General features: G+C 36.1%; 1 protein-coding gene across 2 annotated transcripts in view; it reads right to left on the bottom strand.

The window, feature by feature from the left end:
- Nucleotides 1-287: 287 nt before the first annotated feature.
- The window catches only part of GRB14 (growth factor receptor bound protein 14), a 58,096-nt gene continuing 32,734 nt past the window's right edge, over nucleotides 288-25,649 (bottom strand). For both annotated transcript variants that reach the window (XM_066553335.1, XM_066553334.1), the window contains 12 exons: nucleotides 25,382-25,538; nucleotides 20,885-21,006; nucleotides 18,671-18,745; nucleotides 13,571-13,708; nucleotides 12,403-12,513; nucleotides 12,118-12,213; nucleotides 11,470-11,550; nucleotides 9,078-9,194; nucleotides 8,901-8,958; nucleotides 8,720-8,807; nucleotides 4,902-4,995; nucleotides 288-992 (listed from right to left, as the gene is read on the bottom strand). In XM_066553335.1, the coding sequence (XP_066409432.1) occupies nucleotides 846-992; nucleotides 4,902-4,995; nucleotides 8,720-8,807; nucleotides 8,901-8,958; nucleotides 9,078-9,194; nucleotides 11,470-11,550; nucleotides 12,118-12,213; nucleotides 12,403-12,513; nucleotides 13,571-13,708; nucleotides 18,671-18,745; nucleotides 20,885-21,006; nucleotides 25,382-25,538 (1,284 nt within the window). In that variant the 3' untranslated portion in view covers nucleotides 288-845. The remainder of the gene's footprint in view (nucleotides 993-4,901; nucleotides 4,996-8,719; nucleotides 8,808-8,900; nucleotides 8,959-9,077; nucleotides 9,195-11,469; nucleotides 11,551-12,117; nucleotides 12,214-12,402; nucleotides 12,514-13,570; nucleotides 13,709-18,670; nucleotides 18,746-20,884; nucleotides 21,007-25,381; nucleotides 25,539-25,649) is intronic.

Genomic DNA, 25,649 nt, shown 5'->3' with positions numbered 1-25,649 from the left:
ACAACTATTATAGCATTACTTTTATTTTTAGGGCAATTGAAATTGATTCCTCCCTCAACTGTGCAAATATCCACACTACTTAACAGGTCTTTCTGCCTCTCTTTGTGTCAGAGATTATAGGTATACACTAAACCACATTATGCACTACACAATAATTATGCATGTTCATACATTTCACAGCCAAGTAAGTGACAGTCCAGCCCTGTATGAAGATGTAGATTTAGTCATTAGATTAGAAAAAAAAATCGTTTAAAATATCCCACAAGAATAGCAGGACTCAATACAACTGAGCAGTTATAAGTGATTTTAATGATTTTTCACTTTTTGGATATGATAATCCTTAAAGTAGCATTCAAAAATATAGTGCAAAATATTTATTCATTTTATTTACAAATAAAATGTGCAGTTCAGCTTCTGATCCTTGCCACAGTAAATGTTATTCTTTTATGTGATGAAGAGAAATTATGAGAAACATTTATAGAGAAAAAAGTTAATTTTAAACCTTAGAACAAAGATCTTCCTTCAGTTATATTTTTGTAGGAGTTACACAATATTTTTCAAAACTGTTTTCGGATGAAAAGAAAACCCAGCAAGTCCCAGACAACACTAAAGAATTACATAGGAAAAAATGGTTTTTCAAAACCATAAAGTTAATTTTGCTGTGACAATCACAAAGCAAAGTTCTTATCTACATAGAATATAAATTAATCTTTTTTTTGCAGCTTAAACATAGAATCTTTACAATGCAATGGATTTTCCCCCCTCTTTTGCTATACAAATTGCCTTTGGGAGAAAAAGTATACTAGCATCTTCCTTTCCCTCTGATGAAACAACAAATGCTTTGGTTAAAGAGCAATCCGTGCACAATAGTGTTTTAACTTGCAAGGCAGGACTCCTTTATTAAGTTGATAGAATTCCACTAGCTGGATGAGATCAGTAAATCTGGTATGACCATCATCGAGGGTATAGAATAGCTTCCCATCATCTTCCAACTGTAAAAATGGAAAAACAAGATTCAATAAAATCTTCTTTTGCTATGGTATTTTTTTCTGACTTGAATACTTGTTTGAGAAGTGTTCTCAACTTACCAACATATTCGTAATCTTACAACTACGGTGAGCAGAAAAAATACAGTGGTCATTTACACATCTTAAAGAAAAGATTTTAAGATTTTTTTTTTAAAAAGACCAATAGGAAAATAATGTATTATTTGACTTCAAGTACACACCTAAAAAGAACAGTTAAATAAGTATAGGAATACTCTTTCTGCATTGACAATACTACTTCATGCCTTTGCTTTGAAATTACAGCTGGGGTTAATACCAACCCTGAGTTCTTACAGAGGAACATGAAGAAACCAAGTTTGAAGTTACTAATAAATTTCAACCTTTGCTCCATTCATTTCCATTGTTTTCTTTCACTTTTGTAAGGTGTGATGAGGCTACACACTAGTGCAGTGGTGTGCTGGGTACTATTAGCTACACAAGACACTACCCATCACACAAGTGACATGCTTGCTCCAGCACTTCTTTGTTGTAGGGGGAAGAATTGCTGCAGCTCCAAACATGTATTAGCACAGATATAGAAGAGAAAGAAGAAACTTCAACAGATACCTTGAAAGATTCCTTTTGATGCTTAAAAATTTACAATCACTATTTCCCTCTTCTAAGTTACTAAATGTTAGCTCTTGCACAATTTGTACTGCACTGCTGACTACATAATTTCTTGATTTAGTTCCTCTACTGCTGATATGTGTAATATCAAGGGGATTAGTGAAATAGTGACTAATTGGTATTCATGTAAATAAAGGGTGAAAAAATCGATTCAAACTATTTTTAAAAAGAAAAGGGAAAAGAGATACAAGATTGAAAGAGTATTGAACAGAGGATCCTGAAGTAGGGCTAGCACGGAGTAGCAGATGGTGTGCTAGGGAAAGATGCAGCTACCCTTCTTGAATACAGGGGAAAGGAGAAGATATAATTAGCTGTCTTACCTGTAATTAAGAAGTTTTATCTGAAGCAGCTGTTGAACTGCTTATGACTCCTGGATTTTTCTACCCCTTTCTACTATGACTGGAAGTAGTTTGTTATTTCTTTATTCTCAGACTTTGGTCAAACCAGGTCAAACTCTGCTAGTTAAGGAATTACCAATGTGAGAATGTGTGAACTCCTGTGCTCCAGCCAAAAACCTGAAAATGGATTATCATTCATTGGACTTTCTTTATGCATGCAATTTTCCTGCCAACACACTGCAGGCAAGAAGAGTTAACAATTCAAATGCCTGTTATGAGCCTAACAAGTTAATTCCTTGAAATGAATACCAGACAGATTGCTAATTTTAAAGCTATCAATATTTTGCAAAGCAAAAACCCATATCGAAGTTCTGTTGCTCAAGAACCTCGCATTTTCTGCAAGCTAAGAAGCCTGTTATGAGAAAACATTTATTAGAAAAAGACAGTCCCAGAACTGTATATCAACTCTTCATCCTTCATATGAATGAAATTTCAGGATAGAATCCATTTAAATGAACTTGCATCAGCTCAGAGTGTAAAGGCTGAAAAATACCTTTAAAGTAACAAGCTCTCCAATTTTCACAGTACAGGATCCCAAACGTATCCCAAAGTTTTCCTTCTGAACTTTTTACAATCAATTCCCAACTACCCACCTGCAATACCTGTTACACAGGTTGCCAATGTTAACACAAGGCCCCTGTTTATATGGGTGAGGCAAGCTAGCAAGCTGCATACCCTATCTAAAAAGGGGACATTTTTAAGTGCAGCATAACCTGAAGCAACCTAAAATACAAGAGAAAAATAAGTCATCTAGGGATTGGATTGTTTTTACCTTGTAAAGAGGCTTTGTAAATTACATTTATTTGTTTACATTTAGTAAGAAAGTTTGCCTTCAGAATGGCTGGAAACAGGTAAGTGTTTAGAACAGTAGAATTTGAAATTCAAAGAGGTAACCTTGATCTTCAACTAATAAGCTATGACTTTACTACAGTAATATAAAATGCCTTGTTTCTTAGGAAAAGATCACTTCATTTAGATCAGCAGCAACTGGAACCAAAACCCTTCCTCCCTTAAAGAACAATTTTCTGAAATCTTTAAATAGCACCATTCCAGCAAAACCAGAGCACATTTAAGTCAGGGTATTGCGAATGCAATGAGGGTACTGAATGCAACCAGAAACTGACAGAAAGGAACATGCCAATATTTGGGGGACAACAGCTTCCATGCTGACACATTCTGTCTGGATTAAGCTGCTCTCATCATGATTTATTTTTTCTGGCTACTATCATAGGAGAAATTGCTTTAGTTAAAAAACAATTCAAAAACATTTCCTTCAAGTAAGTCAAGTTTTGCAATGAAGTGATACAGGTCTTCTTGATGAACAGCATGGGAAATGTGACCCAAGTCTGTAGACAACTACATCAAAACTAAGAATTCCTGATTCATCCAAAGATTCCACAACAGGAGAGCAAGGTTTTAGCACATTCTCATGAAGAGAAGAGAATCGTCCATCTCCGAGGAAACTGAAGATAACTGCAGCGTCCTGCTACACCTGCACTTAGAGAAGAGAGGGTCTGTTTCCTGATAGGGAAAGGAAAAGTGGTCTCTTCATTTTGAGAGTTAAAGGACATCCCAATGAACTAGAATCATATACTTTTTGTATGGTGTTTAGAAGGTTTTCTAAACCACACAACAATTACACCAAAGTAAATACAAGTGACTACAGTCAATGAATGCACAGAGATCTTACACCTGGGATTCTTATCAAGGACTATATGTTGATGATCCCATGGGATCCAGTCCAATTATCACTTTTGGATAAAGGAATCCTCCATATTCTGTACCTAAACACAACAAAATCCTGGACAATTCTTATAGGTAAACTGATCAACTTATTTCCTCCTCTCAAATAATGCTTCAATTTTATTCTACATAAACTTTTTTTAGTAGAGAATATTAGCTACAAGCCCTAGGTAAGGCATACAGAAATTTGGTGAATGATCAGAGAGAATCAACAGATAAAGAAAAAAAAATAGTGCCAGTAATTTCTACTGAGAAACAGCAGAATCTGCTAGAAACTTCAGCAGGAAGATACATGGAAGCTAGAGTATTATCTGGTCTGGAAGAAAGGTTCTTGTAAAGAGAGATAAAAAAGCTCTGGGTCTGCTCAGTTATGTCAAGCATCTGTGGCCAAAACACAAAATGCTCAAGTATTTCTCAATTCAAGAGATGCAGCATGTAAAGAAATCCACATAAACCACCTTGTGAGAGAGTGGAAGCAATGAGGATGGCTAACCATTCTCTCAGGATAACTGGACAGTATGTTCAATGAAAACTAACAGAAATATGATTTCAGCTTCATAACTTACAGCTTACCTATAAAGCAGCTGGACTAAATAATGATTTTTTTTTTGTTCCTCTGAATATACCACAGTAACAAGAGAGGTCAACAAAATATGTCTGACTACAAATATTGAAAATAACCTTAACAGAAGACTCAGTGAGATATGGACACATGATGGAGGCAGTCCAAAACAGATGACTTAGAAATTGTGTACATACTGAAAAGTAAAAAGAAACATGAACTCTCTTAACACATGATTTTCATGCCATCAGGGTTCCTTCTATTCCAGTTGAAACAGATTTGTTTAGTTTTTCAAGAAACTTTTTAGGATTTCATAATATTAGTCAAGCTTTAGAACAAATCAAACAGCAAAGCTCAAAAACATTCAACTCTACTAAAGAATACAAATTATATTAAGTGATACAGGTATGATGTTTACATCTTCCATGAAACAACAAAAGAAGAAAAAATCCATCCATATTCTACCACAGTTCTTCAATTTTTTGGTTTTAAAACTCCATATATAAAGTGAAAAAACTTACTTACTGGTACAATTTGAAAATGTTTTATTTTTAATCCATGACTCAGTGACAATACAAATGTTTTGGGGTTACTTTGGCTATCGCGTACCAGGAATACCCTAAAAGAGATTAAAAAGTTTCAAAGTAAGAACATTTGAAATCCTTTTATAAACATCCAGTTAAAACTGTTCTAAATTCATTACAGCAAGTATTAGTGAAAAGCATAAATAATATCAATTATATAAGTTAGGCTTTTAATCAGTATTTCTCTGCAAATGTGTCACTGGGAATACTTTCTCTTAAGTTCTTCTTCACCTTGTCTATTATGTGAAAAACATGCATTCTCAGAATAAATGACACTGTAGGCGTTAGTTTTTACACTGCATAGAATTACAATACATTTCTTCAGACAGAAAAGCACCCTCAAAGTTTGTGCTTTGAACAAAATTTTTCCTTGGACTCTGACTAGAGAAAATTTGAATTTTCTAAATCACAAGCATTTTAAGTAAAATTCAAAAAGTAGTTCAACAGGAATTTTACAGAAAAGGTAATGCAAGGCACACCAGAATGTTCTTCACATCTGGCCAATCTTCATAAATGCACTCTCATTTCTGCACAGCAGTAAAATTCCCAACAACAAGCTACACTCTGCTTGCTTTATGGAATGATTATTCAAATCATGACACTCTGAATGGCCAACAGTGCCACTGCAACTAAAATTCACTGATAACTTATTCCAACCAGAACATGGACAAGCACAACTTTGCCATAGCCCTGGTAGAATGATTTGGTAAAGACAAGGGATGATTACCAGCCTGAGACAGTTTTCACTGAATCACCTGGCTTGGAATATTGGCAGAGAACAGCCTGGAGGACAGGGAGGAACCTGGTAGATAGCTTTGGAGTGGAGAGAGTCTGAACTGCTTGTACTGAGCAGGTCTGGAACAGATACAGCTGACTAATACACCAAAGAAGGGAAATGGAGGGACAGCCACTGGCAAGCATGCTCCTCTTTCAGGAGAGAAAAGAAATGGGCAAAATGGACTTGCAGGTTTCAATCAAGTGAGCATTAGTGACCACCTAATCCTAACTGTTTGCCCCACCACACACCAGAAATGAGAGTCCGGCTACTACATGAAAAGAAAGAATTTCAAGGGGAAAAAAACCAGCCAAAGGACTGCAGTGGATTTTCACTGACTTCCAGCATGGATCCAAAGTATTAATTTCATTCTCAAAGTTTTTAAGAGTTCTATTTTTACATAGTAAGAAAATTCCTGGAATTAAGAAACTTGGAGTCCATGCTCATTACCGTTTCTGTCAAAATGCCTGTGCTCCGTTACCGATGCAGCTCCTCCCGAGGGCTGCTGCCAGCCCAGCGCTCGGCCCGGCCCGGCCCGGCCCGGCTCGGCTCGGCAGGGGCAGCGGGAGAGGCGGCAGCGCGGGCTCCGCTCAGACCGGCTCGCTCCCACCACCTAGCGGGCTCTCACCCTCCCGGGACACGAACGGCACTGCTCACAGCGCTCACAGATCCTCTGCACTAACTTCCGTACTTTATATGTTTGTCATCAATGACGGGCACTTCATTTTTTTCAGAAAAATGACACTATAGGAATGTGCAACTTTGTAGATATCCAACATGGGGTCTCTATTCCCAGTTACTAGGATCCACATTTAATGATACACAATGTAATCACTTTTATTGGTTCTCATTCATCAGTTTTTTTAAAGTACATTTTCTTACTTCTTTCCTAGTTTTATCACAAATATAAGGAACATTTCTTCTCCTTCAGATAAAAAGATCTTCATTATTTTCTAAAATAATCACAATTACCTACTTTACCTATTTTAGTTGTCAAAGAACCTTTAAAATTTTTGTTATGACAAAAGGACTGTAGTTCACAGAATCTCAGAAATAGTAAAAACAAAAAAGAAATAGTAAAAAATAGAAAATAGAAAATAGAAAATAGAAAACAGAAAAAGGACTGTAGTTCACAGAATCTCAGAAATAGTAAAAAAAAAATAGAAATAGTAAAAAATAGAAATAGTAAAAAAAAAAGCTCTGCAAAGAGCTTTTTAGACATGCTGGATGACTCCAGTCAACTTCTCCCTGATGAACTTCTCTGAAAGACGAGCTGGACTTTTTCATGGGCCTTTTGGTAATGCTCTTATCCCTTTCATCAACCATTTATCACTGAAAAGTCTTCAAATATACTTTAGGGGGTAAAATACAAAATCTACAATATTACCATGTGAACTTTTTTAAGAAAGTTCATTTAACACCAGATCCAAAAACTTTCTTCCTTCATAACATGCCTTAAGATTGTTGTTGTCTCTAATTCTGTTATTGGGCTATCCAAATTCTAGAACTACTGTAGCTAGTTTATGTAACTGCCTCCTGGTCTTCTAAAAGCCATCATGAAAAACATATTTGTTGGTACATACAGTATTACAGAGGCCCTATTCCCTTGTCATATATACATGAGAACTACTTGCTCAGGATCACCTTAAAAGGGTCAATATGGATTATTTTCTCAGCCCTTACTCCCAGAAACTAAAGTCTTATTTTTCCTATTAAAAATGGCTGCATTTCTGGTGATAATTCATGCTTTCAGCTCATCAAAATGATGTCACATGATGTCATGTGTTCATTACTTCATTGTAACTACTGAATATGTATCTGACAGCATATGAGCACTCCTACTACCACTGTTCTAAATAATTCTAGATAGTCCACACAAAAGTTTCATCCTCCTCAAAATCCCACTGCACAGCTATGAATGGCTCCAAGAATATAACATAAACAACAATGTACTAAACCAATGCTAGCAAGGTATTCACTTTCTCATTTCAGTTTGTGTGTAAGAAATACACTGAAAGATGCATCAGGCCTAGACTGACATCCTGTTCAGAAATATATGTTGGATTCATCTCCATGTCCTGTCTCACTCTTCCAACAAGTGCAAAAATAAATGCAGAGCACAGAACAAGACCCCAGAAATTTAAAAAAATACAAAAGTGGAAGTCCAATTAATCATCCCTGTGCTGAGTTTGTCTCTCCTTCCCTTCACTTTTTTTTTTTTTCCTGGAGCCCTTTTTATAGATGTAGAAAACAATATTACAACATACTTAATCTAAAACTGAAGGAATTTAACCAGCAATCTGATGATCCAGGTACCTAACTGGAAACAGACTCAAGGAAACGGAATTTTTATGGAATTACTCATTGAATGAAGGAGGCCCAAGTTTACACTTAATACAGGACTAAGGATAAAATTGCAGGAATGAAAAGCAGGAGGAGTTGAACATAAAATGCCTACTTGCTTTGTCATTTTTTTAAATTAATATTTAAACAAAATATAAGAAAAATTACAGTCTTATTCTAACATTTATTGTTTACTATTAAAGGATGACACAATTCTTAGTCAATTAATGAGAAAAAAGCATACTTTTTTTCAATGTCTGTCCCAGCACAGTTCATCTTAGAATTGATATTTTCAGGCTTTCTTTCACTCTTTCATCACTAACAGAGATACAAAAGAGTGGTGCCAAGGCTGACAGCTCCAGAGAATCCTGTGCAAAGACACAGCTCTAGTGCTTGGCTCTGAACGGACACAAGTAATCAGTCAGTGACAGAATCTAAGTCCTAGATCACCACTTCATGGTTTCCAAATGATATAAAATAGGAACCAACTGATCCCCAGATAGCCTTATATAAAAGAACTGTTATTGCTATTAGGCAAGTGCAAACTCCTTGCCCCACCTCCCCCCAGAAAGAGGCACATGAAAACAGGAGTTGTTGGCTAGAAACATGTCCCAAAGAAGTTTTGTAAAGAATTAACTTACCCATCTACAAGTCCATGCTGCAAAATAAGTCTCTGAGCCTCTTCTCTAGAGATTTTATGATGAAACCATGACTGAGATCTGTGTATAGCTGTAGAAAAAAAAGATCAGTGAAAAAACATTCTCCCTTTATTGAAAGAACCAGTTATTGCATTTTTCTGGCAAGGAATTAACTCACACATACCCATATTAGACATGGCAATAGGACTACCATGTGAGTTGAGTCGGAGACACCCTCTCCTCTGTATGAGAGAGAAGCAAAAATGTGACTTCAAAGCTCTTTTGTTAAAAACACAAACAAACAAAAAAAAACCCCACCAAACCAGAAAATACTATTCTGATAAATCAAAGGTATTTATACCCGCCATGCTAATCCTTCTTCAACTGCAACTGAAAGGGCTTCTGTTGGATTTTCTATAATTCTGCTTCTGTGTCCTGAGAAATCCATTGCTACTAAAGAATTTTCTGAAATGCTTCTCTGCAACAAAGAAAAATAAATTTAGTTTGCTCACTTTTTACAAGATCCATCATTTAAAAGCAAGCTTCTGAAAAAACATTATGTTTTGTAAGTGATATTTCAAGTATTGGCAGTGTTTCTCATCAGAGCCAAACTCATTTTACCCTAGGGAGCATTTATAATTCCAGTATGCTGCTGCAAAGCTCAATTTTACAGTCTGGCTGGACAGACCATCTTTTTGCATTACTGCAATGGATGACAAATATATCACTTTACCATAAACTGTATTTATATTTTTAACTATAACTAGCCCTTTCCATGTCAAAACACGTCAGGAAACTGTTATTAAGATGTCCAAGTAACAGGGGAAAAAAAGGTAAAATACAAAATTATTATGCATAATGATCCAATTAAAAAAATTAAAAATATTTAATTAGAAATATGTCAGATTTATATATTTGCTACATGAATTTTCATTCAGTTTACCATATTTAAGCATTGAAAGCAGCAATTTCTATGGAGTATAACTTCTATTTTAATACATCACTTCTAACTGTAATCACAGACTCAATAACTGCAGCATCTGTTACAAAAAATGCTTGTGTTTTTTTCTCTCAGTGAAGATCAATTTTGTAACAACTGAATAAGAACATTGAGGTTTGACAAAACAGTCCTAAAAATCACCAAAATGTTTCTCAGAAACCAAGGTTTACACAATCAGGTTTTATAAGAATTGTGATGGCTCAAATGTTGGCAGGCACTGGAATATCTAATAAATAAAAGAGCAATCTATAGGTTAAAGCAACATCTGGACAGAAGAGGCCAGATTTCTGTAGGGTTAGCAAAGCTTCCCAGTCCAAAACCAGAACAGCTCTGGTTTTTTGGGGGTTTTGGTGGGTTTTTTTGGGTTTGTTTGTTTTTTGGGTTTTTTTTTGGTTTTTTGGTTTTTTTTGCTTGGTTGCAATCATGAATATAACTAAAAATTGAAGACAGCAATTCTGCAGTTCACTGTACACTGTAGACTAAGGTCTATCTGCATAACTGTAACCTGTAAAGAACTTTGCAAAAGTAAAAAATTAAGGGAAAATTAAGAGAAAATGTTTGCCTCTAGCAGGGTGGAGGGAACTCTCTGTAGCTGACATGGTTGAGAAATGAAGGAATGTGAAACATGGAAGTGGCTCCACATACTTAGGAAGTACGTTCATCAGCGTGTGCGCTTAATCCGTGATTATTCAATTTGCTGTTTTATTCACGAATTATACACGAGTAGAAAAACAATGCCATTGTTAGCAGTGGGTATAGATTCTGCCTGTTAGAAGCTATGGGAACTAAAATGCACACAACAGTGAAAGAGGAGACAATCAGTAGTGACTCCCTGACCCATCACAAGAGCAGCAGCTGGCTATTGCAGTAGCTTCACAGAACACAAACTAAGGCACAGGCAGCATATTAAGCACATGCTTAATAAGCCATGCTTATTAGCAAGATCACTGAAAACTATGTTTGTGAATACCTGTGATAGCAAACGCATTTTTTAGGCATTTTATCAGCAAGAACTATAATAAAAGCTAAAAAGAAATCACTATAAAATCATTGTCACAGATCTCAGCAATAAGTAATTTTTATCCAATTTAGCCAAAAACAAAACACAAAAGGGATATAAATCATCCATGAAAAAGTCTGAAATCAAATGACTCATAAAGAGCTGGGATAATGTAAGATATAAAGAAATGGACAACCTCATCCAATCCCAACTATCCTACTGTGAAGAAAGACACGATACCTTGTATAGGCTGCTTTTCTCCAAAACAAGAGAAATCTGCCAAATTATGGTTTTCCCCCAAAGTCTAGTCAGTATTACACCAGCTCAAATTCATCTCAAGTACTTAACATTTTATATTTTTTTAAAAAAATTAAAAGAGGAAGTATACCAAAAAGGATTTGTTACAGTCTTCTTTTTCATCAGCATGTGTAACCTTAAACACTTTGCTTCTCTTTTAATGCATTTATGGTCCTGCTGCTTTCTTTTCAAAATCTTCTTCCCATTCAACAGCAATAAGCCAATGAATTCCAAAAATACTGAAGATTTTACAAAACCTTTTAACTCATTTGTTCTAAGAAAGGAAGTTAATTAATTAGCTCTCTAGTCAATCCTGTCAGCCCTAAATATTTCGGCAAGCGTTGGCACATGCAAGGTTTTGAAGGAGCAGGTCAGTAGTGTAACTGACACAAGTTACTTGAAAAGAGCACAATGGCAGAAACATGTATTTATTCATGGAGCTACTGTGGGACATACCATAGGTGTTATAGTCAAAGGGCTGCAGCCACTTCTACCTTGATATGGTTGCATGTAATTCTGATACAGCTGCATCCCATACTAAAACCAGAAAATAACATGGTTAGCATTTTAAATTATAAACCTAAGCCAAGTAAGGTTTTTTCCAGACGAAAAAGATAGCACACGCCTTTTTTTACCATTAAAAACCAGAGAGAAAAGCTGTTAGGCTAAGGAAATGTACATCATCACTGTTGCTGCTGCCTTTGTAAATGTACACTTTGCATTAAATACTACTCATTTAATACACCAACTGGCCTGTTCATATTTTGTCACAGTCACATTTTAAAAACATTAAAGTTCCCTTGTTGTGTATTCTTGTCGCTTTGTTCCACTTTACTCAGCAATCTCACATGAATTCAACATGGTTACACAGAAACATATGCTTAATGTTAAATATTTTCAGGACTGAGGCATCATTCCACCCCTTAAAATGATTTCAAGATTTGAACTCTCTTCTTGTAGGGATGAAAAAAAAAAAGATTTCAAAGTACAAAATTGATACTGCTATTGCATGGGAACCTAAAATGATGTTACTTCTCTACTCACAGCATCAAAATATCACATAGCACACTTAAGCAAGAAGTTAACTCTACACAGAAAAATTACCTTGAGTAACCTAATTGCTGTCATCCAACAGGTCCTACTTTGTTCATCATCTGCACAGAGCTGTTTCAGGTCTCTGGTTCCTCCTGATTTGTTAGGCTAGAAGGCCACAGCACATTTTTTTAGCATTAAAGCATATCTTGAAGATAATACCTGTTGAAATAAAAGCCACTAATTCTCCTATTTTATAATAGACAGCTGAATGTTGCTTTCAAAGCCTTAAAGAAACTTAAGCTTACCTAAAAACTGTGGCTTGCTTTAATATGTATCAGAATAATAAGCTTGTACCTTAAAGCAGAATCCATAGTTTGTTGGTGCTCCAGAAATCTTTTTGCCTGTTAAAGATATGTACATATCACTATTGCTGAATTCACAGAAAAACTGCAGATGCCTTGGCTCCTAAAAAGAAAAGTAATGTAATACCGTTAGACTACTTTTAGCCAGCCTCTCCAGATAAGAAACTTGGAAGAATACAGTAGTTATCCTGTTCCAAAACACAGTCTTACAAACTGCAGTTTCAAACATGATATCATGAAGTCTAAAAAGAGGCAACTCAATATTCATTTCATAATGCAGAGGAAAAAGAAATCAAATCAGTTAAAGAGTTTATTCTTCCAGAGGGGGAAAAAACCCCAGACTATAAGTTATGTAATTTCTGAGAAAACTTCCACTAGATTCAAGCAATAATAAAATTAGAGTAGGAGGCAAGTTTTGAGAGCAGTATGCATTTCAAACATCAAAACAAAATAATCTTTCATAAACTGAAAAACAACATACTGTTATAATTATTGCCCAGTACCATTTCTAACCATTATCTCTCTCCACTAAGTTAATTATGTCAAGGAAGGAAACAAAAGAAATTTGCCAAAGGACACCACCCAGCTCAATGAAAACTTTGGCAGATAATTACAGAAAATCCAAAACGTGAATAAACATTGGTTTCAGTAGTTTATATAAAAGGTTTCTCAACTCCAATGCTTAATACGATAAGGCTTAAAGTACCACCACCAAAAATTTGAGCTAGTAGAATGAAAAACTGTCCAGTGACAAATTTTGAGAATTCCCAAATTTATCTGTAGAAATTATTATTTTATATAATTAATTACTATCTATATCCACTTTTCAGAACATCTACTTATACTTCAGAAATTTAACTAGTATTTGACAATTTGTTTTAACAGGGTACGTTGTTATGAGAAATACCAATCAGAATGAAGCAAACTTATCAGGTAAAAAGAAACCAGAGTTTCTAAGACAACACCTTCCCAGTTTTGTATCTTCATATCTCTCTAGATTTTATCTATAATAACTAGATTTAGTTTTTCTTTTTTTATCACTCTAAGTTTAATTATTTGGTTATAAATTTTGGTTGTTATTATTACAAAAAATGATAAATACATACATATTTGCTCTGACTTCACAGTTCTTGCTCTCTGTCTTTTTTTCTCCCCCTTACCTTAGATGTACCTTTAGTGGAAAAATAAAGGCCAGATCTTCTCAAAAGAAAGTATAGTTTTTTCCATGATTTTTTCCCCTGCTCCTTTGCATGCAAATAACCATGAATCTCAGGATACGTGCTGGAGCTAAGGAACATCTGAAAGAAAGTATCAGACATGCATTTTTCTTTTTCTCGGAAATCAGCTTTGTGTTTCATTAACATACTCAGGGCTAAGGGGAATAACTCCTAAATACACTATCACACCACAGTAATTCAGTTATGATCACATCTAATCTCATCAACAGCACTTCTCATTTAAGGCATGTAAGAATGTTACATAACTCCAAGGTATGCTAAGCAAGTTACATATTTATATGGAACCATATGGTTTGAAATGAGAGCATTACTTCTGCAGTATGTGAACTTCTGCAACTAAACTAGTTGCAGAAGTACTGATCCCATGCCTCAGACCCTATTTATATAAAACTGCTAATCAGTGCTAACAACAAAAGAAAAAAATTACGTCGCTCCCTTCATCCACCGCGTTACAAACCAGAGAAATTAACTGACCTGAGTTAAAATTAATTCAGCAAACCACAAACTCTGAATTACAAAACCATGCAGGTCAGGTAGATATTAGCATTTTCAGAAGTAGGGAAGAAAGGGCTCTGCACCTGAAAGATGCTTCAGGAGGAGCTTTAGTTGAACCAAAACCAGAGAGACTGGGCCAGTCCCCAAGACAGCTCTTGCCTCTACTCAGAATATTCAATGACTTCTCTTCAGCCATTTCATCAGACATTATCAGAGTGCAACACAGCTCTTATCTTGCTGAGGCTTTGACAGGTCTACTCAGTCTTGCTGCAAAAGTACCCACTAAAAGTGAGCAACCATATTAACTTTACCCTAATTCCATGTAATGCATTCATTTTTATCACTCTTCTTCCAATAACACTACTCAGAACTGACTCTAAACATATTAACCCAGAATTCTTCTATTTCTGTATATGCCACAGAATCTGTTATTTTTGAGCTCTTCTAGAAACCTTGCCCCAGGACTGGTCTGTGGTATCATAAATTCTGTCAAGGCTTGCATAGAGGTATAGCACAAAGGATTTTCTGGTCGATATCTGCAGTTTTCATTGCTGAATTTTTCTCCTACACACTTCTATTTCCAGAAAATCTTATTTGAGGAGTGAAACAACAGATTACAAGGCAAGAGATGCACTGGCCAGTACTGGACTCCAGCAGAATGAAACAGTGAATGCTATTTTGGAAGCACACCGAGTTCTCTGGCCACTAAATAATACAGTCCAACCAAGATATACAAGGTTTCTTTGACTTTTATTGTTTTTCTGCCTCGCAGTGAGATGCATGAGTACCAGCTGCAGACCAACCTGAGCTGGTGTGAATGCAATAACACGAGCAGGGCTCCGCCGGCCAGGGCAGTGCCCCAGCCCACCACCAGGACTGCATTATGAGTAGCTTCACTGCTATTCACCTGAACAGCTCAATTACAGTAAGCCTAGGTACATCTAGCTACACGTGCTGCTGGCACACAGCTGTGTGCAAATGCAGTTAAAGCTATTTTAGCCACACTGAAGCAGATGGGTAGGTCTTGGTAAATGTTCTGGCTGTTCATCTTCCCTTTTGCCATGTACTAACAGGTTCACTGGTGGGAAATATGCAGGCTCAACTGAAAAAGTATAAAATCCATAAACAAAGTCAAATTAAAGCCTTAAGAAAATCTAAACAAGCCAATGTATGTAAAAACAAAAGAGCATCTTTTTAGGCTTTAATGTCTCTGCTGAAACTAAAAGGAGTGGTTGGCTTCCTGCCTGCACAAGTGTCTTCCCCAGGATTTCTGCCATAAGAGCTTCAAACCAGAAATGTTGTCATGAAAAACACTTCTCTTACTCAGCAGACCAAAGTGGAGGAGCAATACAATGCTAAGCTTCGACAGTCACTGTTGTACCCATGCTATCAATTAAACAAGGCATCTGCAGTAATGCTAGGAAAAAGGCAATCTTAAATCCATCTTTTCCTTTCTAAGGAAAGACAGCTGAGGACTATGTGAGAAAATAGAACATGAACAAGCTGTAGTCAAAACCATTAACTGTCAGAAGGATGAGCAGTAAAAATATTTCAGAGTGAGAACTGAATGTCTGTAATAAATGCCAAAAATGAATTATAGTAGGAAAGAAAATTTCCTTGTTTTTAGTTTCATCTTGCTTTTTGTTGGGGTTTTTTTGTTGCCCCTTGTTTTGTTGTTTTTTTTTTAATAGAGATACATACAAGTTTTTTATAGGAAGGAATGGATCCCTGTTTATGCAGATAAAAATAAGAAAAATCCTTAGTACTGGAAGAAGAGGGGGGAGCTAAATGATAGTACACTGCAGACAGGGACTACTGGTCACACAATATGTAGAAATAAACTTGCACCCTCTTCCCCACACAGTGAAATATATACCCTGATAAGCAGAGTGGTGTCAAATGCCACTGTGTCCTTCAGCTGCTGATATAGACAGCACTGAGGAGTTGAAACATATGCAGTGTTTCAGGGAGTTAAAGAAGCCATCATTATACTAGACTTTGTGAATCATGTTGAATTTGATGACAGATTTCTTCAAAGATGTGATGACAGCTAGCCATGATCCAGACCAATAGTACTGGGATCGAGCTGGATTTTCACCCTGAATCTGCTGAAGAATTTTGGGAGCACCAAGTAATTCTAGTGAAGAATTGATTCTGAATCTCAATATTGTCCCCTATAGACTTCAGTCTACCTCAAAGGTTTAGACTGGGAGGCCAACAAAACCTAGAGTGGAAGACAGAGTAAGGCAATGGGGGAGACTAAAACAACATCCAGGAGACTGGCAAGAGACTGAAATGCAGTGCAGGTCTGCTTCAGCCTGAAACCTGGAATGGCAGTCATGTGAGAAACTGGTTAGGGAAAGCGGAACTTGCTATGGCAGAGAGATTAAAGAAATTAAAGCCTGGCTCTTAATAATGATCGTAAAATTGTCATACCTTGTTCATTTTTGACATATATTAAAACATCCAATTTGCAAAAATAGCCTAAAGTAAGCTCCAAATGACCCAGACTGCCTGCCACTACACATGCACATACAGCAGTGTGTCTCAGAGCTGCCATACCCTGATCAATACAGCGACACACCTCCTCTGTAGGCTAATCCATGGCAGCAATTAAACCTCTCTTTGGTACACACAGACACTCAGTATGTCCCAGACCTAGTACTTTTACTTAGCACATGCTACATGGATAGGAGACTCATGAACTTCTCTTTTGTTTTTGTGGCTCTGTTCTACAAAGATGTTCTGATTCAAAATCATCAGCCAAAATACTTACTCTTCCACTTTCAATGAGAGTTAAGAAAAACAGACCTTGAAAACATTTTACTTGCTTACCGCTCAATCCACAAAAGGATGTCAAAGTATCAGAAGTGATTTTTTAATCACTTGTAAGCATTGAATTGTCAAACTAATGTCTCTTTTGATACTTAACCAAGCACATCACAAATAATAATGCAGCCCATTAACTTGTCTTAATGAAAGTTTCCAAGGAGATAGTGACACACTGTAAACAATTTACCCAACAGTTTCTGCTGAAATGTGCACAATGGCTGCACAATCCACCAAGGTATTCTCTACTTTGTGCCTATTAAGTTTTATTTGATGAAATACAATTAAGCATAAAATGCAACACAAAATAGCAACAGAGGAGAGTTTGCAACATGTTTATCAAGCTACCAAAATGACAAGTAATAGATATATATTTAGAATGATTCTTAAGTTTACCTAGCAGCTCTGAACATTTTCTAGATCTCACAATATGGGCTTAAAGAAGTTCTGCACAAGAATATATGGCAAACAGTTCTCTTATAAGTCTTCATTATATTTTGAACTACTAAATTACATTTGTGAGGAAACATAAATTTCTATTAACATAGGGGACAAAATTTTCTAAATTAAACGTTTATGCTAGAAGTGCAAAAACTGTATTATGTAGGTGGCAAAAGGGAAACAATTTTCATTAGATTAGCAGCACTTCTGAAATCACAAAAATTTTATGTAGGTTTGTAAAAATTACTTACAGAATCTAGTGTATGTCAAATCTAATTCACAAAACTTTTTACTATATTTGGGATAATCTCAACATCTTGATTAAAATCCACTCTTATAAGGATATAATTATTTAATATGAAAGAGTGCTCTGAGAATTCATTATTTAAAATGGTTTTCATTTACTGCTGGATGCTAAGGTAGACCTTATCATATAGATTTTTTTAAAACTGTAATTTCTGTGTTTATTTTGCTTCTGCCCTAAATATCCTATGTTATGTTGCCTTTCCAATCATTCCTTATCCCCAAAACTCATGCATGGGGCTGCTGTCTTAAGACCAGTGGAAGTTCTTCTTCTATTATTTAATTTTTCTAATGACAAGCAAACAAGAGTGATGTGTATGTTTCCACCTTTATTACTCATTTTTCCCCCCTTTGAAAGTAAGACAATGATCCCTGATATGGTCATTTTGTATTATCATTTCATTATTCCCACTGTAAATTAGAATCTTGTGTCTGCTTAAAAGATGACTAACACTGAGTGACCTACCATAATTTTTTTTTGAAGGCTACAGTAGCCTTCAAGCTAACAAATCATCCTAGTCAGTCTAAATTTTCTACTCGTTAAGTTTAACCATTTAACTCTTTTTTATATCCATTTGTGTCACATCACCAGTATTTTGGTATTCTACCATAGCCTGCTGCTAAGTTTTTCCAGCACTCCTCCAACCATTTAAGGAAAAAGTGTCTTTCACCTGAAATACCCAGTAAAGGTATTGAATGTTTTCACTGTATTTCCTTTGTTTTGGGGCTCCTTGATTCTTAAAGGACATCCAAGTTTCCAAGTGTGGGCATATAATAGCTGCCAGGAAGGGACACATTCTTTCTTATCTCTTGAGGAAAAAAGTTACTAACCATGTCTTGACTTATTCAAAACCTAGCAACAGATCCAACAGCAATAAGGAACTATGCTCACACAGCACAGATAATGGGAAATTATGAGCTGTGCTGGTTCATCTTCATTCAAGGATTACATACCTGTAATATCCCAGAGTGGCTTAGAGCTGCATTGGTCTCACTTGGAAAAGATATCATATGATCTGGAAAAAAGCTCTGTAACAACAAGAACTTGTATCAAAGTTCTGTAGAAATAAATACAAAACTTTCTCTCTTGTATGTGCATTTTAAGTTCTCAGTGCAGTGCAAGACACTGAAGATTCCCTGATCCAATAATTTAAGCTTACCTTAATATCATCCCAAAATTTGGCACATGCTATATATTATTTGCTGAAAAACACAGAATTTTGAGAAAACATCAATAGTCTCTGGAACAGGGTTTCAGACACCAGTGCAAATCACATTGCAATATTTGGCCCTTAGTGTTGTTTTTCTAGCAGTAATTTCTATTGCTTTTGACATATAAGACTTGCCTGGGGAGTCAATATGCTACAAAGTAAGGAGGCTATACACCAACATGCTGAAAAGTGTATTGTTCTCTACTGTTTTCATTACACTAGAAACCCAGTAAAATATTTTGGAATATCTTCCACTAACACAGAAAGAGTTCTCTCTCTTTTTTTTTTTAATCTTCTATTTTATGTATTATACAAATTAACAAAAAAAATCTGACTACATCAACATGATGGGGTTAAAAGCCCACAACTAAAATGCCAGTTTCATTATCAAGGAAAACTCAAGGGATAACTTATGGGACAGACCTGCAGCTGGGGTGTTCAATACAGTCATGCAGATATGAACCAGACAAGGGTTTGACCATCACAAATAATGTTTTCTCAAGGCCTGGACAAATTTGAAGTTAATATTCCCTTGGCCACCCAATGTTCAGCAATTTCCATTTTTAATGAAATTGAACTTCTGGTAGGGTTAATTCATATTAACTCATTGTGATAAAGCATTCTTGCTGCAGCTGGGACCAGAACACCCAGAAGAACTCCGCTTAGCTATAGCTGCTGAAGCTGCTGTAGCTGCAGGTCTGCCACGCTCCACAGCCAGCTCCACTCACTGGTTAAACAATACATAAACTTAATTTTTGGAGGCAACAGACAGAAAGTGATGCATAGAAAGTCTCCCCTGAATATGAGGAAGAACTTCTTTATTATGTGGGTGATCACGTACTGGAACAGATTGCCAAGAAAGGTTGTAGAATCTCACTCAATGGAGATTTTCAAAAACCCTCTGGATGCAATCCTGTGTCATGGGCTCTGGAATGACTCTGCTTGAGCAGGCAGGTTGACCCATTCGGTGATTCTGTGAAAGCCTCTTTACTAATTGCAGAGCATCTCAAGATGAAAAATTTTTCACTGGTATAGTGATATCTCCATATCTGGGACAAACCTATCATGATTTGTCCAGAGACACACAATTCAATCAAACAAAAATTCCCAAAACTCTTATATTTCTTGTTATCTTTATATTTACCTTTTTATCTTTTTCATACATAGATAATCCAAATTCCTTTTCACTTTTTATCTTTTAAGCCCTCACACAGTTCTGCTCTTTCTCCTTTTTACATCTGAAACAAGCTGGTTTTATAAGAGACAGCATTAGGAGTTGTCCAAATACACCATGGAGCAACCAGATGGTAAGTTCCTTCCGCTGAGCCAGGACTGCTTCCATGCCCTTTGCCATCAGCCAAGGTCTGAATCAGCAGCATTAACCTTTGGCAACATCCCTGAGTTACAGGATAAATGCTCTCTTTCCATTCCTTACGTATGCTAACTTTGGCTTCACTTTCACTTACCCCTAGTAGGTTATGGCTGCTCATGGCCTTTTGTGTCAGTTGTCATTTAGCTACAGCTGGGAGAAGCTGCAATTTGGCAGTGCTGGGCCAGAACATTCAATTTTCACTTCAACAATAAAATAATCTTTGCTACAGGTGCCTCTGCTCACACTGCTTCATTTTATATTATGTTGTCACTTGATGAAAAGTTCAGTGAGTTGCAAAAATTTAATTTTGTTTTATGTCCGTGTGCAAATTTCAATACAATTAAACCCAATCACTGTCCCCATCACTCTCAAACATAAAAAATGAACATGGCTGTTTTACAGTTGTAAGAAAGGGACCAGCCAATGATCACATGCACTACAATACATTGCTGTATTTCACGTATTTATTCCTTTTGACTCCTGCTACACTAAAAAATTTAAACTCTGACTATCTGTGTGCACCAAAAAAGACTTTTTTAGAAACAGTAACTGCAGTAACTTCACAGATAAAATATTAGGACTCACCAATGGATTTTTAAAAAACTCATACTTTGCATAATTTTTTCTAAAATACAGTTTGGTTTCCTCTTCCATTACCCAATTTGACTGGACTTCCATCACTAATTCATGGTCTTCTATAGCTCTTCCTATAAGAAAACAAAACAAAAAAAATTAAACAAAATGCAAAATCAAATATCAAGCTCATGACTAGCCAAAGCCAAAGAACTTTCATGATCTACAGATAAAGTGAAGTTGAACTTCCATTCAATTTAACTCACTCTTCATTGAATTTAACTAATGTTTGAGTCCAAAAAGAGATTAAGGATGCTATATGAAAATCCCATTTTGTAACCAGATTAAATGAAGAAATAAAACCATTAAAAATTCAGAAAACAAAAAATACCCAAAAATAGTGAAGTAAGCATTTTGAAATCTTGTACAGGTTGTTCTCTTCCAAAACACATTCTTCAGAAGCAAGGGCAAAGAACTGAAGGTCTGAGTTAAAACCAGCATTTTTTTCCTTCAGTTTTATAGAGAGAAAGTGCTCCTCTGAGATGACATTTAAAACTCTTAAACTCTTGGCATTGTGACATTTAAGAAAACACCATTTCCTCAAGACTTACCTCTTGGTAGAAAAATATGACATTGTGCATCACCCCAAAAGATGGGTAAAGGTGCTGATATTTCTTTATTTTTAAAGTGCCACAGCAAAAAATATTTTATAACTGAGCAAACTTACTTTTTTGAAGGAACTGAAACACTGAGTGCCCTCCAAAAACACAGCCCTGTAATCAAATCCTTAAATGCTCACATGAAAAAGCTGCCTTTCTGTTTAGGCAAATCCTGTTTGTCTTCCAACTAGACTGGAGAGTTTCTACCTCCCTTTCTATCATCTCTTTATTACTGCTATCTCTAACATGAGGAGCACCTGCTACAGTCCACAACAGCCTCCTTAATTATGGAAGTATTTAATGCACATGAAAGATTTAATATTGGAGTACATGATAGAACACATTTCAAAAAGCCTCTTCTCCAGCCACCCAGTGGGGAAAAAATTTAAACTAAATAAAAAATAGAAAGACATTGCTCAGCACTATGTCACAGGTAGTGCTTTATGAACCTTCCTAGCCTTCACAGACTACCTGAAAGAATGCAGAGTGAAATCAAAATGAGACTGAAAGATACTGATGTGCCTGGCCAAGGCACTGCCCTCTACTCAAAGAGGAGCCCTAGAAAATGTGTGTTCAGCTGCAGAAGCAAACAGAAAACTGTTTACAGCCAGCAGAAAAACTTCTCAGTATACAAGGAAAAATTTTCTGGATGAAGATAGTACTTCCTTTACAAAGGAGAGCAGTTATGGAAAACTGTTCTGTTTTCAGAGCCTGCCCTGCTCAGGGGAACTGCAGTGGAACTATGGGACTCAGCACCAAGGTACTTGGTGGTAGGGATGACATGGCATCATCCAAATTTAGGCACACTTCAGCTGCTTTCAATGATCTTAGACATTGTGAAAACCATTCAAGTTAAAAGAACACATACCAGAAAGACACAGTTCTGAAATATATTGATTTATAGAGCTGCAGGAATTGCTGAACTTCAGATATTCAAAATAGAACCCCCAATACTGCAAAACTTGGGAGGTAGGGAAGAAAGCTGAGCTTCCTGGCTGCCAAGGCAGCAGCAGTGAGGGCACAACCATCCTCGGTGTTCAACAATAGAGCTCTGCACCCAAGGGCACATATGTTTGTGAAAAGTGAAATATAGAGACCGTGGGTTTATGCTTTGCTCTAGGTGGGAGTTTTGTTGGGATTTTTTCCTTTTTAAACTTTCTCAGCAGATACCTCCACACAGCAATGAAGGCACAATCCAGCAATGTAATTAATGTCTGTCTTGATTAAAAGTAGAACATTGTGCTCAGCTCACTAAGATTCATGCAATTATATCTAATTCAGGAGTATTCAGACAGCTGTTAGATTTTAAAGAAAATGTTCACTAATTGATGGATGAATTATTAATCCACATAATCCTGAAATTTACACAGACACACACATTTGCCCACAGCACTTCTCCTTTCAATACCAATTCCCCTAACTTATGAGATGAAAAGACTTTCCAAATTTACATGGGTAAAACATACAGCAGTAAGAAACAGAAAACAATCCCAAACTAACTCATCATTTGAAAAGTATTTGTTCAAACTACTCTTCCAGTGCTTAAGAATATACTTAAAGCAAGTCAAGATGAATACGTTAACTCTTTCTAACAAAACCGAATCTAATACAGCATCATTAAAATAACTCCATTATTGTTCAGTACTCTAAAAATACAGAGGGGATATCTCAAATTGTTCCTTTCCTTGGCCAGTAATGTTGAATTGCCAACCTCATCATCTAGGAAACTATTTTACTTTTAAAATTAAGCATTCACCTTTTTCTAGAACTACACTGAAAGCAGCTGAGTAATTATAAGACTGCATGGTGAATGAAGGTCTTCAGCAATTTCAAGAATATCATAATATTAGGAAAATCAATTTCACTAATTATTTGATATTGAAATCTTCCAAGAAATTCTCCAGATTGAAGAAAACACACTACTTGTCAAAAAGTGTACTGTGCAAATACAGAAAGCTGGAGAAACAGTGCCACTATTGTTCTGGCATGGTTCTCAAAGGCATCTTCTTCAATAGTTACGACACTACTTGAACACCAGCTACACTACAGGAAACAGAAAACACTTCTGCTGTTTATATAGCACTGTTTTCTAAAGCCATTTTGCTACCTCTTCTTCTATAGCAGTCATTTTCAACCTCGACCCAGATTTAACTCTGGCCTTCCTCTGAGTTGGAAGCATCTCACAGCTGATACATTCAGTGCAAAAGGTTACAAATATCTTTGAAATTTTACAAAGCAAGAAAAGAAATTTGAAAAATGTTTGTGTCTGCCTTCATAGGATAAAGGAGTATAAAAGGGCAGAAAATAGTTTTAGCTTTTGTAGTTCATCCTTAAACAACAGCTGATAAAGATAATTGAGTCAGAGATGCACAGTCAAGTTTATTTTCAATAAATGCACAAGGCTGGATTCCCTAGATACATCCAGAGAAAGAAAGGGACTCTAAGAATAGTTTTCAGCCATATTTAAATATCTGGGGGGGAAGGAGAGAGTGGTCAGGGAGAATGTGGGGGTGTTTGATTTTTGTTCCTGCTGTGTACATTTTTTTAAATCAACAGCACTGGGGTTACCAGGTACCAGCACAGTCTCTTTTGAGAATTAAGAACTCCATGGAGTTTTCTATATATTTTAGAATGCAGGAAGGCATCCAGAACATCCTCTTTTTCAAGCCACACTTTGCACTAGCAGATGGAACTGCCCTTGAAGTTGCAGAAGTACTACCTTTTTTAGCTCTAGTACAGTGCCAAAGTTCAAGAATAATATGGAAATTTTGAGTGATGTGAAATTATAACCATATTTCTTTGGCATTTGTCCTCTAGTAGATTTTTTTCTAACATAATTTCCTATCAAAAGCATACACAACACAGTACTGAAACACCGTGCTGTAAAAGCAAGTAAGATTGTCTAACTTGAGATTCAGTTTTATTACTTTCCAGCAGTGGGCTTCTAAACTCCTCTCTTGCTAAGGAAAGTCTTTCCTGTATTCTGCATTTTTTACATCTCTGCAAACATCCCCTTTCTCCCTAAAATTAATTTGCCTTATGTTTTTTATACTGCAAAAGTACACATATACACTTCAAAAAGGAACAGAGATCAGATGTTCTATTTTGAAACCACAGATTACACATTTTGAACTGTATAATAGAAAAAGAGAAGTTTTACTACACTAGAGGAACACTGAAAAAGTGAAAGAATTTCAGAACATCTTGCTACCAGCAACTTAAAATACTACACATAGCATTGCCTCAATGCAGCTCACTGGTCCTAAGTGGAAGTTTGGAGGATTGGTTTTGTTTTCCTTTTAAAGTAGCGCTGTCCCAGAGTTCACCATAAATCTAGCCAAAGTGAATGCAGTGAAGGAAAATACTGACAGCCCACGCTGATATTATTTCTGAAAACCAAATCCTATAGTAAAGATAAAATAGCACTGTGTAACCTCTTTCAGTCCCTGATGTCAGATATTTCACTCAGGTGTGTTAGGAACAAACAGGATTTTATTTCTGACAAAAATAACCCAAGTCTTTCTAGAGATAAGCAGGAAATACCAGCCATAAGAGAGAAAGAGCTGCCAGATAAAAACAAGGAAGAATTTTCAGTGAGAACTTTAACTGTTACTGTCTTCCAAATTATTCTTACAGAGGCAGATCAAGCAGTGTGAAGCAAATGTACCATGAAAAAAAATCTAGTTTATACCTATGCTTTCAAAAATAATCAGAAGCAACAACCCCAAAAATAAAAAATTCAGAAGAAACTTCCCATCATTTTGCTTCCAAGCCTTTCTATTAGAATTGTACTTCCATGTGAAAATGAAAACCAGACACCTTATTTACCATTATATATTATTAATCTTACCTAAACCTGTGTGGGTAAGTTGTTCAAAGAGAGTCCAGCTGTGGTCATCAACATAGTGGTTCTTCAATATCAAGAGCTGACACACATCCCTGGCTGTTATATCACTTGGTACTTCCAAAGCTCTGCTAGTATCATCTTCACTATACACTTTGATTACCTGCAATAAATAAAAACTCTAAAATATCCGTAAGTTTAATCTTTGCTTCAGTTACTCCATGTATGTTGCTCTCTCAGCTTCATGACTGAGACAAGAACCCACACATACAGA

This window comes from Molothrus aeneus, chromosome 7 (assembly GCF_037042795.1).
Source record: "Molothrus aeneus isolate 106 chromosome 7, BPBGC_Maene_1.0, whole genome shotgun sequence".
Lineage (NCBI taxonomy): Eukaryota > Metazoa > Chordata > Aves > Passeriformes > Icteridae > Molothrus > Molothrus aeneus.
This window is presented reverse-complemented; position numbering and strand designations above follow the sequence as displayed.